The sequence below is a fragment of the Daphnia pulex genome, chromosome 12 (genome assembly GCF_021134715.1).
Source record: "Daphnia pulex isolate KAP4 chromosome 12, ASM2113471v1".
Lineage (NCBI taxonomy): Eukaryota > Metazoa > Arthropoda > Branchiopoda > Diplostraca > Daphniidae > Daphnia > Daphnia pulex.
The window spans coordinates 3,191,292-3,206,454 of NC_060028.1; the positions used below are offsets into that span (position 1 = coordinate 3,191,292).

The 15,163-nt window shown below is 37.9% G+C and overlaps 1 protein-coding gene across 3 annotated transcripts; it reads left to right on the forward strand.

The window, feature by feature from the left end:
• Nucleotides 1-7,230: 7,230 nt before the first annotated feature.
• Nucleotides 7,231-14,912, forward strand: LOC124208643 (kinesin-like protein KIF7). Of its 3 annotated transcripts, none has more exons than XM_046606491.1 (19): nt 7,231-7,372; nt 7,436-7,599; nt 7,683-7,869; nt 7,952-8,097; nt 8,183-8,305; nt 8,386-8,557; nt 8,625-8,869; nt 8,954-9,312; nt 9,376-9,659; nt 9,720-9,808; nt 9,890-10,226; nt 10,327-10,496; nt 10,569-10,876; nt 10,954-11,159; nt 11,243-11,493; nt 11,559-11,735; nt 11,811-11,939; nt 12,021-12,158; nt 12,236-12,918. In XM_046606491.1, the coding sequence occupies exons 2-19, from the start codon at nt 7,540-7,542 to the stop codon at nt 12,782-12,784; spliced, it is 3,930 nt and encodes a 1,309-aa protein (XP_046462447.1). In that variant the 5' UTR covers nt 7,231-7,372; nt 7,436-7,539; the 3' UTR covers nt 12,785-12,918. The 3 variants fall into 3 exon arrangements, with proteins under 3 accessions (XP_046462447.1, XP_046462448.1, XP_046462446.1); XM_046606492.1 differs by adding an exon at nt 13,893-14,912 and having other exon boundaries at nt 7,336-7,599; nt 12,236-12,793; XM_046606490.1 differs by having other exon boundaries at nt 7,336-7,599.
• The last annotated feature ends 251 nt before the right edge of the window (nt 14,913-15,163 follow it).

The following is a 15,163-nucleotide window of genomic DNA, read 5'->3' on the forward strand; positions in this document are numbered from 1 at the left end:
CTCGTTTGGTTCATACATTCATAAAAAGGTGAAAGAACTCTTTCAAATAAAAACGACGTCTTCAAACAGAAAAAAATCAAACAATCGGTTGACATTTTCTCGCTCGATGGAACACAGAGTCCAACCCTGAAATAATAAGGAATCGTTTCAAACCGGATAAGACCACCCGATTACGCATTTAAATGACCATAAACTGTCCTATCCCGCAAACAAGAGTACAGGGCCATTTTTTATTCGGACTTGTGTTATATTTGGTGGGTGATGTTACACCGACACACACACTACTAGTCGACGCTTATTCGAGCAGAAACATGTCGGACCCGCTTGATCCCCTTAACTGGCCAGCAATGCGATCCGTTCGTTTGTATAGAATGAGAAGGAGAAAAAGAAATAATCCGGGGATAGAAGTAAAATCAAACTAAAATGGAAAATAAAAGAGAATGCTAAAGGATGTTGACTCGATCTCGTCGAGTATATAAAAGGAGCTGGAATACGTGCCCTCTTGTACCAATTCTCTTTTCCAACTACTGCCCTTTTTGGTTTGTGTTTTTCACTCGTTTTTCCCCAAACGTCCGGGCACCGGAAGGACGGAAAAGGTTCATTGTTGTTTATTTTTTCCGGTGAATGAATATATATAAAGTTAAGTACTAAACTTCATTTTTTGTGTTAATTTTTGTAATGTTTTATAATGCAAATACTTCCAATTTAAATGTTTTCCCTAATTTTTATTCGTTTAGAGAAAAATCAACAGAGAATACCGAGAGAAGAAGAGGGAGAAGAGAAAAGTATGACCAACATGGAATCAGGCAACGCGTTGGACCCTTTTCCCGACTTTGACGCCAAGATCAGTTAAACTTGGTCTCCGTGGACTAGGCCAACGCTTTGGCTCTCCAGTTCGTAGAATATTCGTTCTTTCGTTTGTTCGTTCGTAAAATACTCGTCCAGTTTCCGTAAAATATTCTTGACTAACTTACAACTAAAATAAAAAATTTAATTTGTCTTCATTTGACTTATGTACTTATCTGTATTGTGCAATAAATGCCATCAAGTTCATTCCAAAAATATTCTTATCAAACGTTTTTTCTGCGATTTGCCAAGTGCCAATTTTCGATCTGTAGTGGTTGCAAAGGTACCAAGAACCGTTTGTGGCAGATCCATTTCTCTTTCACCTTGATGTTCGATCATGCCCAGTCGTCATCCAACTACACGTTCTATCTATTATTATGAAGGAAATGCAGCAGTAGTCTAACCCTATAATGATAATTTGTTAGTTTACTTTTAATAAAAGCAAAACAAAATGAAATAAAATTTTGCTTACCAATATACACCAGTTGGGTTCATTCAAATTTCTGAATGCAGAACATTAATTATTTGTTTTATACGAAGGCACGTTCAATCATGCAACGAGTTGTTGTGCAACATAAACATAACCAGTATATTTCAGAAAGATGAAAGTTTAGGTACAATACAATTTATTTTACAATTTTATCACCGTCAATAATAATACCGTAATAATTAGTTTGAGATGGGGAAAAGGAACAAACATGTAAACGGCGTATAGGCATTGCCATTTTCTCGCAAAAAAACACTTTTTCCAAATTCGATGGCTTCACATTTATCTCCTCTTGGTCTAAGTATAAGATGTAAAGCATGTAGCCAAATAATCTTAGTATTTTACCCCCAAGAGATTTTCTGGTAAGAAGGTATGTTTCTTTTATTTGACACTCAACGCAGCAGACATTACTGACACCGATCTTGTCACTGTTGATTGGCTGACACGTAGAACATTGCAAACCAAGGTTTGGAAGCAACCCGTTGCATACAACTTTAAAGTAAGAAGCACCATGTCCAGTCGAGTGAGATTGCGCATAGCCTTATTCCGGTAACCTATTCCGGTGCCAAAAAAAATAATAAAAGCTAAATGAAAAAATCGCGAGATTACTTCACTTCTTGTATTCTTAATCACATTAAATAACCTATAGAATATCACCTGTCATGAATTAGATTGACTCACGGTCAAATAAAAATTAAATGCGTAAGACCTTGTCATCGGGGAAATGAGTTAGAACGTCCTTTAGAAGTTAATAAAGTAAAAATTATTGCAGCTAATTTTCTTTATTTTCATTGAAATGCTCCTCGCCATCACTATCTGATGATAAATCATCGAAACTGTCGTTTAACTATACAACAAATCATCAAGAAACTCAATCCACCCGCCCCTATCATTCCCCATATTGGTAAACTAACTATTTCAGAATAAGTGCAGTCAAATACAATTTTTAGCCATTTAGTGAAGAAAAAGACAATCCAGTACGTAATTTCAAGCGCAAGGTAGGTACAGTATTCTGTACACAGAAACTAAGACAGCGATATTTCTGGCCTAATTTACCTAGTGGCTGGTCAGATAAATTTAAGTCTTTGTTTCTAGAAACGCTGTAGGCTGAAGAAACTGATGCCCTTTCCAGACCAAGAAAATATGAAACTTGGTGAACATTGGAAAAAAACGCCTTTTTCAGCAGTCCAGACTACATAGTTTCAAAGTTTGATTTAGCCAGCGTTCTTACGATGCGTAATATTCCATTTTTTCACCAAAATTACTTTTTTGCTCTCGTGCATTTTCTTTTTTTGTTCGTCTTCAATAAACCATAAGAAATCTTTAATACAAAATTACTATTCAAACCGATTACGATTTTCCACCTATTCTACAAAAAAAGATGGTCATAACAAATAAACAAAATCTTAATTGTAACTCTGTATCCGTCATTGATATTCTGTGCCACTTTCAAATGTTGAAGAACATGTTGATAGACAGTCAGGAACAATAAGACTTTTGGAAACTAAAAATAACTCGAAAGCTGTCAATCATAATTCCAAATTAATTAATTACAGTGTAGACAACGTACACGTAATTTTACATTGCCAAAAAGAATCGTTACGCATTCAAATCGAAGAATAGAAAAGATTACCATACAAGGAAGCAACCTGAACATTCTCTCAAATGAAAACAATACGGTAAATAAAACAAAGATAATGGAGAGTGGAACAAGACAACAAATGCAACACCTGACAAACAAAACTACAATATAAAACATTGGTTAGAAGTTTGAAATCCGTACTTATGGATATGGATATAATGGCAAAACGATAAAAAAAACGCTCTGCAAGATTTAATCAGTGGTATTTCATCAGTCACGTTGAAAATAAATATGGCAACTCCAAGAAAACGTTGCGAGATAGATAAAATCTTAATTGTGAGAAAACAAATTGGCTAAAAAAATGAATTTGCGATTGATGCATTTCGTAGCGGGGAGATGCCATCAAAGCTGCTTTTGATAAAAATAAATTAGCAACAACGTTTCAAAGAGAGCTTTAAAAACATTTTTCCTGAGGAAATAAAAAATGATGACAATGAAATAAAGAAAGGGATAGTTTGGAAAATTGTGGAAGTATTGATGGTTATTCAATGGATTTTGGAATACCATCAGCAACTTTGGCCCGAAAATACGAAGAATGCAAAGATAAAGAACACAAGCATATTCATCAAAAGAAGAAATATATATTTGAAAGAAGAGCAACTTTCTTTTATAATTCCGAAGAGCAGCAAACTTATTGGATCTATATTGGATCACCCTAAAAATATGCCGCGGGTATAGGGACAAGCCATGCGATAAATTTTTGGGTGATCCAATATTTATGAACAATGAATTTAAATACAGAACATCAACACTTTTTTAAAATTAAAAATCAGAAAGATGAAGAATATTTCTTTATCTTTCTGTAAAAAAATAAGCTTCGTACGACCAATCTAAGTATTTAAAAAAAATCTCGCGCGAGACACCGTTAGGCCTATCTCGCGCGGATTAAAACGCCTGTTTTGGACCGGGGTGATCCAATACCTGTGGTGGGTACTGTATCTTTTGTGAATTAATAATTCACTTCAGTAACTTTTGGCTAGTGAACTTTAAAAAATTCCAAAATGTTTCTAACATTTAACGATTAAATTCAAAATACTACAATTTCTGCTTATGTAGATTCAGCAGATGGGATAGCATCGAAAACTTGAGTTTCTTGTCTACCATCTTTAGCCACTTGTTTTCCTTCTTCAGTGAGATCCCAGAGCTCTGAAGAACAGCTACAATTACCTGAGAACCAAATGAATTTAGAAATTGTTGTTCTTTCTACGAAATTACACAAAAATAGTAATTGAAGAACGGAAAGTGACTCTAACCCAGTAATATTGCATCAACTCAGAAATCCATCCTTTATGGAATTATGTGAAATATGGTAGTCGATATGAATTTGGAATATTGAATTCCTACTCTTGTTATCTTGAAGATGTCAACAAAATATTTGGTAGAAAATTTTTGAAACCTGATATTCAAAGGCATAATTTGACATGCTAAACTGGCATTGGCGAAAGAGAAATGATTGTATGTTTGGCTATTTTGTTACACAATACTTAATTATGAATGTTTGGGACAAATAAAACATTTTTGTTGTCATTTATCAAGGAAGCATTTTAAACTTTTCACCATTAACAAGCTAACCATTACGTTTACACTAGAAGATGATAATAGAGGCACCTGTTCATATTTCATGGTAAGTGACAGCTTAAGTTTTTCTACCTCACCTTTGTTTGTTTACTTCCTTTATATCTGTAGTGCTAGACGCTACCGTTATAAGCTCGTGTTGTTTGTTAGCTGGAAAAAACGTGGAAAAGTTGTTGGGTTAAAAAATTTTCTAAGGTTTTTCTATAGATCACAAATTTATCATCTTGCAGTCTTAGTTAAAAATGTTCCGTTGCAAAAATTATGAAAAATGTGGGAAAGCATCCAGAAAAACTACCAGTTCAATTATCATTATAAAAATTGCTTGATCGACAGAGTCTGCCCCATCTGCCTTACACGACCTGTATTCAAATCCGAATCGGGGTTTAAGAGCCATGCAAAAATTCATAAGGTATGATTTTTTATTGTTTACTTTTATTTTTAGTTCTAATTACTTTTGAGGAATTTGACAGTATTAATGTACATTTCTGTTAAATATGGGGGGGGGTCAATAATGTAGGATAATGTTTTTCCTGAAATAATTCGTTGCGGACAAGAAATTGAGTTGCCGGCGGAACAGATTCCATTCAATACGGATGTTGTTTCTGAAGTTGTTGCTCTTGTTGCCGGTGTTGCGGTTGCAGATGCGGCCATTGTTTGCCATGAAGAGGCAGTCAACGAATTTGATTGCGAAGTTGGTGTTAGGGATCTTTGCGATAGATCTTTTTTATGTTTACATGCAATAATGAACCTTATTGTATCTAATTTACCTTATTAATTTACGTTTCAATCAATTGCTTCATCAAGAGCAGCGAAGTTCAAGATGGGGAGGTGTATTTGGCAAAGGTGTCCGACGGAGAATGCGAAAGAAGACCAAATAGAAAAACACTACCGAAATATAGAGGATGGCTACGTTAATCTTGTAAGTAATTTATGGGTAAGTTATTTTTTTTTTGTTTTTGGGTTATTATATTCAATGTTGTGTTTTTATAGGTTTCGAATTACGAGAAATTTGTGGAGAGCACTACCAAGGTCAAGAACAAATTTTGTCAACAAGAAGAGCGTTTTGTGGAACTAAACCAACATCTTGGGGAAATTTTAATCTTTATCGAATTTTAATCTTGATCAACGTCAAGACCTAAGTGATCAGTATTTTATGATAAAACGTTTTTTTATTAACCTTGGAGGGTTGTGATGCTTTACACAAATTTATGGTCGCAAATTATCATTGTCTACGAGCTGATGATTTGTCTGAAGACAATGAATATGTACTGGACTTGGACTTCAGTGTTTCGTCTATACGTCAGTCTAATAGATAGAATTTGTATGAAGTGTTCAACGAAACTGGTATTCAAAAGCGAATGTGGCTTCGATAAATGCACAAGGTATATCTCTTATGTTTTCTTTCATTTTATTATTTTTTACTTGAACAACGTTTCTTATTGTTAACAATTTAGGAATGTACATATCCTCAAATTTTTCACTACGGAATAGGTGATCCTGTTTATATTCCATATGAAAGAACTACTTTTGAACCTCCTGTACTTGTACCTGTATCTGCACTAGAAACTTTGCCTGTTGGAAATTTCAAGGAAGCAGAGGAAGAAGTTTCTTGTATGGATGTTGAAGATGTGGACGATGGCGTAGGGGAAGTAGCTGAAATTGAAGAAGAAGACGTCGTCACCAGTCAACAATTGGAGAATGGCATGGCCAAATTGGTATTTTTTTATTGTTTTTTACTGTGTAATGTCATTATTTCTAATATTAAATTTTTTTAGGTCAACATGTACAATGCTTTTTTCGAACAATCGAGAAAAATGAGTAAGCAGTTCCGCTAAAAGAATGATGACATTCAAAAACTTAAACAGTTTCTTGAAGCTGAAAAGCAAAGGTAATCGTGATTAATTTTTTTCGCAATTTTAATTTCCTAATAATTCCATTTTTTTTTAGATTAATGCAGTGAATGGATGACGAGGAGTGGGAGGTAAAGGCTGTCCTGGACGACGAACAACATGACGGAGTCGAGTATTTTAAAATATGTGTAAGGTGCAAAGCTAAGTAGCAGTTGCCATTAAAAAATGGTAAACTTGGAAATCTAGCCGCTGCGCTTTCTTTTTGAGGTGTTGGTAAAGTGCAGGGTGCAGGTGCAGGTTAGACGGTGGGTAAAGTGCGGAACCCGGAGTGCAGGGTGCGGCGTGCAGGTAGGTGGGTAAAATGCAGGCCCAAATGCTGCTCACAGAAAGTGCAGGTTAGGTTGGTTGAGTGGAGGTTTAGATGTGGCATGAAGTTATTATTTTGACCACTAGGTGGCTGCCATTTTTATATTGAACTTTTTTGGAGTTTTGTATTGAACTTTTTTTGGGTTTTATATTGACTTTTTTGGTTTTTATATTAACTTTTTGTTTTTTATATTACTCTTTTTGGTTTTTATGTAATACTTTTTACCAGTTTTTATATTGAATTTTTTTATTTTTATATTCTTTTCTGTTTTATGTATTGATATTTTGAAAAAAAATTTATATTGAAAAAGTGGCGGTTTTGGGCCCTCATAATTCAGCGCGCAACAGAGTGTAGACAATAAATAAAAAGTACACGCAAATGGATAATAACTGACTGAAGGCAGTCAAACATAAAATTTCACTGCACATTGCACTTTTCCTAACCTGCATTTTAGTGTAGAATTCTAAACCTGTATTTTACCAAGGGAGCCGCTCGGTTGGGGAAAGTGCAGGGCCCCTGCACTCCGGGTTCCGCTTTTTACCCACCGTCCAACCTGCACCTGCACCCTGCACTTTACGGACACCCTTCTTTTTTTGACATTTAAAGTAAAAGGGAAAAGGTGTTGTTGTTTCTGTTTCCTTGAAAATAATAATATACAATTACGTCAGGTGTTGTGTGATCATCTTTTCCTACTGTCAGTTGTGCGATCCGAATTGTTAATTGGTTAATTTATCCAACAAGAACTATTCTTAACTGTATTATCAATGTCGTGATGCTTTTCAGCGCTAGTCAAGACAGGGATTTACAAGCCCGAGTTCAACTCGTAACCCGGGTAAACAAGAACTTTAACCATTTTTTTTTTCATTAAGTAATTGTATTTCAACCCATTGTTCACAATTTTTGAAATTTAACTAGATTCGTTCACTACAAACAACTGATCATGTTTTACCAACACCATATTTTCAAATTGATCCATCCCATGGAACAATTGTGCTGGGAAACAATCGGTTATTTCATTTGGGCAATGTTCTCCCATTTGATTGTCCTCAACAGGCAATATTCAAAGGATATGTCGAGCCAATTGTCAATGCTTGTTTTGATGGTCTGTTAAATAATTTAAGAAAAGAACTGTTATGCAACTTCTTATACTTTTAACGTCATCTTATATGGTATTGGTATGTCAGGTTTCAACATAACTGTAATAGCGTATGGACAAACTGGATCTGGGAAAACATTTACAATATTTGGACCTGGATTGCTCTACACCATGAATGAATCTGATTTTGGTATGGTTCCACGGACTGTTCGTAACTTGTTTTACAAAGCTAAAGTAAACAGTTTGAAGTAATAAATATGTGAAGATTAAATAACTAAATTGGTTTTTGTTTGATATTTTGGGAATTTTTTTTAATTAGGAATACCCCGGAAGACAGATCTCTATCCAAGCAAGCTATTTAGAAATCTATGATGAAGAAATTCATGATCTTCTGAGTATGGAACCCTTTCATGGTGAAATTACTGTACAAGAAGATCAAAATGTATTATTTAAAAAAAAAAAAAATTTAAATGTGAAATTGCTGATAATAGCAATGCTATAATTATTACATATTGAATTTAGGGAGAAATCATCATCACTGGAGCAACACAAATGGAATGTCATACCATTGATGATGTATTTAGCTGTCTTGAAACTGGTCTGGCTTTAAGACATACTGGGCCCATGTTAAATCAACTCTCAAGTAGATCCCATGGAATTTTCACACTCTATATGCAACAGGCATGGACACAAGGTTGACTACTTTTCTTTATTCTTTTGTTGATAATTTTCTCAATGAAACTTGACATATTTTCTTTCAGATGGATGTTTGTATGAAGTGTGTTCTAAACTCCATTTTGTCGACTTGGCTGGATCGGAAAGACTTGGCCTCGGTGTTACCAGTAATCATGGAAACGACGATACACAACTAACAGGATTTCAGGAACCATTTTCCATTAATTCTGGCCTTCTTGCGTTAAGTAATGTCACGGCTGCATTGGGTGATCCTAGAAGAAAAGCTAGCCACGTGCCTTATTGGGATTCGAAATTAACCTACATTCTGAAAGTGTGTTTATTTTGTCAAAAACATTTCTTTTTCACTCTCTCTTTTGGTTACGATCTAACTGTGCATTTAAATTTATTCATGTAGGATTCACTGGGTGGTAATGCCTTCACCTTGATGATTGTGTGCCTTTCTCCTTCGGCTTCTGATTTGGAAGAGACGACGAATACGTTGAAGTTCGCATCAAGGGCAGCAAACATTTGTAATCGCCCAGTAGCGAATGTCCGCCTTACACCGATAGCTAATATTCCTTTGATGGCAATGGGCATAAACGCTCGCCCTTTTAATTTGGCTGGTGTGACGGAACTTGTGTCACCGCCTAACATTCCGCAATTTCAAATGAATGAAACTCCATTTACTTGTCAAGCTAATCCTATGAGGGACAATGAAGAAAATCGATCTGTATATCATGATCCTGAACAAACAGACGGAGATGAAGTTTTTAGGTCAGACTTTTAAATTTATAAATTGAAGCTTTCATTCAGCAATTGCATTTCTCTTTCCCATAGATTACGATTCGCAGCAAGTCAGTGGCAATTACTGGTGACCAACGCCGAAACACTTTTAAATGAGTTGGCTGCATCTGGGTTGCTTGGAAATGACACCAAAAACAAAATAGAATCTTGGCTTTGTTTGAAAGAGGAATACGCAAACTGTATTGATCCCGATTTGTTAACCATCAAACCGCGAAACAGAATTCAGAGTGATACCGATGGCAGTCACCTGACAGACTTGCCTATCACAACAAGCATATTTCACACCAGTGGTGAATCTAAAACACTCCATGTCATTGGTAACTAAATCTTTAGTGTGTGCGTGTGATAGTCGTTTTAACTATTATATTAATTTGTAGAAGAGGTATCCGAGCCCACTCCAACCCGTGAACTTTCTTCTGAACTGAGTAACAGGCATGATCGGTCGTCCATAGACTCGTCATCTGATGTAAGAACGGGAATAATGCAGCATTCTGTTTAACATAAAAAAACGTAAAATGAAAATATCGTATAATTTCTTTCATATTAGGGGTCTCACTTTACGGAGCAACTGGATATATTAAGGCAGCAATTTAGAGAAACAACTGACCGTTTAATCTCAAGCATCGAGTCAATGTATGATAACGCAACGTCTTTAGAATGGGGTGCATCAAATCCTATTGATTTATCTCAACACGCTGAATTTGACCGCGAACAATCAACTAGCAATTATAAAAGTGGGAATACCAGTCCGAAACCTCTAAGAACTGGTCGAAGAGTTAGTATATTCGGTCTTTCAAATGCAGTAGACCAACAGCCTCTAATAGGTGAAACTCGTTTATCAACTCCAGAATCTGTAAATAATGAATCATCATCTAATCATCCAAGTAAGTACTAAGTAGTTGAATCAGTTTTGAATTTTCAACCTATAGTCGATGATATCTTATATTTTTTTAAACACTAAACATCTTTGTTGCTTCTTGGCAGTTGAAGGGAGCCTGAAAGTCGGAGGCGATGCGGAAGACGATGCATGTCGAGAAATGCGACATTCTGCTGAGATTTCAGAAAAACGACAACTCCTTACATGGAAAACGAACAAACAACTTAAAAAAGCTCACCAAACCCTTGAGGAGCTCAAACGGACAGTTTCTTTGAAGGTTAGCTTGCCGATCTGACGTTGATCTCCCCAGTAATTTTTAACTATCTTTATTATTATTTTCTTTTTAAAGGAGGAATATGTGGATTTTACTCGTGACAGCAAAGAAAACGAACAGACAAAAACTCACCAGGAGAAAATTCAGAAATCGCTTAAGCAGGATAGGGTCCCTCATCAATCCGATCTAAATATTCCACCCCGCCATAGGAAACAGTCAGAAGACAACAGTGATGAATGCAGCAGTCCCATCGAACAAGAAAGCGACAACGTCACTGACGGTGAACGAACAATCGGCCAACAGCGGGCTGAGATTATACGCTTTGAACACTGTTTAAAAAACATGGCAGAGTTGCTAGATCTAACTGCGCGGGCTCCTCGGAAGTAATTGCATTTTACATTTGTGAAATTCTATGGATCGTTTGACTCAACTAATGGTACTTTATTTATTCCCATTTTAGAGTTGGCGAACTGGAGCGAAGTCTGTCCATTATGAAGGACCAGCAATCGGTTCTAAAGGAGCAGCTTCGTCAAGAGAACGAGAAGAAAAAAGAGTTGAAACAAGAAATAGAAAAGGATCATGTGCGTATAGTTGAACTTGAACGTCAGCTACAGGAACAACGAGTTAGTTCCGAAATGCGTTTCCTTGAACTTTGCAGTGATAAAGGTAGATTTAAAAAAATAATAATAATCTAATATTCGCCCATATTATATAATAACACGGCAATTTTCTTTTGTTTGGACTCGCAGACGGCACACCTGGTGAATCTGAATTGGAGCACAAGTGGCGCTGGCTGGTAGCAGAGGAGGAACGTTTGGTCGAACTGCGTACAGCCATAACGTGGCGCTCCGAAGAACTAGAAGAGAAGCAGAGTATACTGGAAAAAAGGGAAATAGCCCTTGACAAATCGAAAAATCAAAGCGAAACCGAAAAGAGCCACACAAGTTCCATCGGCGATGTAGGAAGCAAGCGGAAAAAAGATATGGAGTCAAATGATAAAGTAATTGTTCTACTAATTACACATCTTGCGTAACAATTCTAACCCTTTTCTTCCATCAAATTTAGATCGTTCAAACATCAGGCAGTTCGTTTCTTAAATATAAGCTGTCCGACCTACAGTCGATATCCGGAAATGATAATCCCACTGACAAGGAGGCCATTCGCAAAGAGATTCGTAAAATGAGACACACGAGAGACTCTTTGGTTCAACAACGGCAAGAACTCGACGAAAGGCAGCACAGGGTAAAAGTCCAGTCCCGAATTGTAATATGATGAATGCCAAATTCTCATCCTGTTTTAATTTTCACGAAAAAATAGGGGCGCGACTTGGATGCCAGCGAGGAACGCCGCATGCTCGAGTTGGACGAAGCCATTGAAGCTGTTGACGCAGCGATCGAGTACAAGAATGAAGTTATTTGCAGTCGACATTACGAATTGAAAAGCTCGGTGAGTGTCGGAAGAAAAAAAAACACATTATCAAGTCACGAGCCACTTTACATGCTCATACATATTTATTTCCTTTGGCAGACGGAGGACGGATTGCTGTGTAGACTCATGAGTTTAACGCACACTGAAACACGCTCTCTCCTTTGTAAATATTTTCAAAAAGTGATTGATTTGCGGGAAGGCTCAAAGAAGATGGAACAGCAGTTTGCGGAATTGGAAGTACGACGGCTGATTTATTATATTTCATCTTTTTTTCCTTAAATTACATTTCCCTTCGTGATATTTTTGTTTTTCAGGCTCAATTCGAGGATCAAAGTCGTTACGTCCGCAAATTATCGGCGGCGTTGAAGCACACGCAGCTGGAAATGGAGAGGCGGCAGCCGTCGCACCAGCGACATTACGAGCCCAAAGCCACCACGGTTCAAAGGCAACTCGACCAGGATTCGAGCGTCTGCGGCGGCGGCGGCTACGACGGCGACGGGAAGTTGAGTCATCTGGACGACGAGTCCGAGTACCAAAACAGCCGCGACTTGCGAAGGCAGCTGCGTGACCTCTTGAGCGTCACGCCCAAACATCGAACGGGAGGCAATAGCAACACCGTCTCAGGTGTGGTGCCCGTTACTTCTGAGCTGGCGCCAAGTGCTTGCAGCAGTCGCACTCCTAGTCTGTTGGGTCTTCAAGCTGTCCAGGCCTTGCATCAGAAGATTACAGGGCTGCACCGCATGCGGGGTCGACAGACGGCGCCGGAAACGACGACGACCGTAACGCGAGAGAAGAACAAACTCATTATCAAACAGCAGACGGTCCAACCCGAAACGAGAGATACCAAACGCCGCCATCGCTGATTTATTTCGGTTTGCTTTGCTTTTTCAGCCAAATGTAATAACCATTTGTCCGTTGGTCTTCCAAATTTGTTTTCATGAATTTTGACTGGAAAACAGGTGCGAGTTTTCGACGATTAAACGTGAATGAAAATGTTGAATCTGATGGTTGACGAATCAATGGCGGGGGGAGAAAGCTTTGGTGCAGTTCATTGGCGTATCGGAATGTTTCGTCGGCGCACACACCTGCAACGTTCGGTGCCTCACGTTTGGATGTGGTAAACGGACAGTGACAGCTGACAAGGAGACCTGATGGGTTTCAAAGACAAGGTTCATCACTCACGGTGAGACTGTGCTGGTGGTTTGAAAAGAAGCTCGTCGGCACTGCCCAGGTGCTCTTCTGACACGGCGCAACACTCCCTTTGCCGAGTCCCATACAAATCCCCCCACCGTCCGATAGACGTTTTTAAGCTGCACAGTTAGAAACCAATATCAAGCAGCCAACTTAGTTCGACATTGACCAATCACACCGGACCCGTAGCCAATAAATCTGTACAGAGTTCTTTCGACTCAGTTCGTGACTGCGCGTTGTTGCACACCTGAGCTTTTTCTTCTTCGTCTATTCGCACATATCTCGCAAAGAGGCCCCCATCAATTTCACTCTACAATTGGCACGACATGTAAGTATATACACAACATGGGTGGGTTCCAAAAGTGAACAATCGTTGGGGTTAGCTTCTAAAAATCGACTCTGGCTAAAGCAGGAGAAGAAAAACGTTTTCCAAGACATCTTCTTCACATCTCCGAACGGCATCTTTATTTTTGGGTGGACAGTCAAGTGTGCCCAGAATCTTCAATGGATTCATTCCTAATATGGTTTTAACGAAAATCAGTTGGACGCGGAAGACAATTTTGGAGCACACATGACTCATTCGTGGGTGTATTTCTCAAATGATTCTATGTGTTTTCATATCGAACTGAATCAAAATAGCAAAGTTACAAAAACCAAAATAAATAAATCAATCAAATGGGGACAATGCCACAAGGAATTTTCGCAAATTGCAGCTTTTTGAAATTCTTTGAGGGGTATCAGTTGACTGATTTTTTGGTTTTTGGTTTTTTTTTTTTTCAGGGATGGTGCCCACTACCTTATTAGAGTGGCAATGTGAAAAGGCGCAGTTTAGAAGGGGCCCCGTGATCGATGCCCAGAATGCAAGCAATGAAGATCCGCTTCACAGCCGTAGGACACAAGACCGATGGTCCAATCAAGCTGATGTATCGCAACGCAGCGGCAATAGAGCTATCTTATTCTCTTTTTGAAAGAAAAAAAAAATAAAGGAAAAAATAACCAAAATAACAAAAATAATGCAAAACTTGTGACTCTCCAGGAGGATCCTTTTACAGTTGAATCATGCGGCGCGTCGTCTATCTTTTTGTTTTATATTTCTCCTTTGAATGGCTGAAATGCTTTTGTTATCGTCGCTGGTGTATAGGTAGTACGTTTTTCTTTTCTTTCATAGAAGCAATTAAGCATTTGTGTATGAAACAGCAGAAAATCAAGCGACAATAAGAAATGGCTGCGACGAGAAATGTTTCCGCGCCAGCCGACGCTAACGGTTGTGTGTACGCCACTCAGCGTTCTCAGGGGGCAATGAGCACAAAAGGATGGTCCGGTAGATCCGGGTTATATTCAAATTTCATTCGCAGAAGAAGAATTCTTGTATTTTGAAAGCCTTGACGTCAATGAAATGAACACAGGGTTTCTATACTGTACTTTATAGTTGAAGAATAAAACACAGCTTAGACTAGCGAATGAATTCCAATTCGTTACGCTGAAGAAAAACAAAAAAGATTAGCCCCTTGTTATATTCAGCATTTAAAAAAAGGGGAAGTTCATTCAGACTGTGACATCACACCCAAACTCCCCAACTACTACCCGGGCGTTTGACGGGGTTTTTTCAGACTCTCGGACAAAGGTGATCGCTGCCGCTGCTGTTCATGGCCTATGGAAAAACGTTGAACGCTCAAACCCACTTAACTTTCCCGGTATCGCTTCGGCTATCTCTGATCTTGCGAAGCGGTTTCCTTTGACTTCCAAGTTTCCTCATTCTCATCTGTTTGTTCGTTTTCTGTTTTTTTTTTTCTATTATATACTCTTAATTTTACGTTTTTTTTTTCTTTCCAAAAGTCTTTATACTTGTTTCTATCGGGTGAAGCTTTTTGGGGTTTATTTCGCTCGCTGTTTTTCTGGCACTTAGCACAACAGAAAAAAAAGAGATGAGCGTCGAATAATCTGCGATAGCGCTATATACTTCCCTTTCGGAATATGTATAGGCTACCATCGATAAGCACGGGCCTGTGCACACACACACTCCAAGAGAAGGAGAAAAAAAAAGGTAAGAG

Bases quoted from the DNA above. Each gene is read 5' to 3' on its own strand.
- LOC124208643 (XM_046606491.1), top strand. From the start codon at position 7,540: ATGCTTTTCAGCGCTAGTCAAGACAGGGATTTACAAGCCCGAGTTCAA. The intron at 8,558-8,624 runs GTTGACTACTTT...ATTTTCTTTCAG, and splicing joins GCAACAGGCATGGACACAAG to ATGGATGTTTGTATGAAGTG. The intron at 10,227-10,326 runs GTAAGTACTAAG...GCTTCTTGGCAG, and splicing joins ATCATCATCTAATCATCCAA to TTGAAGGGAGCCTGAAAGTC.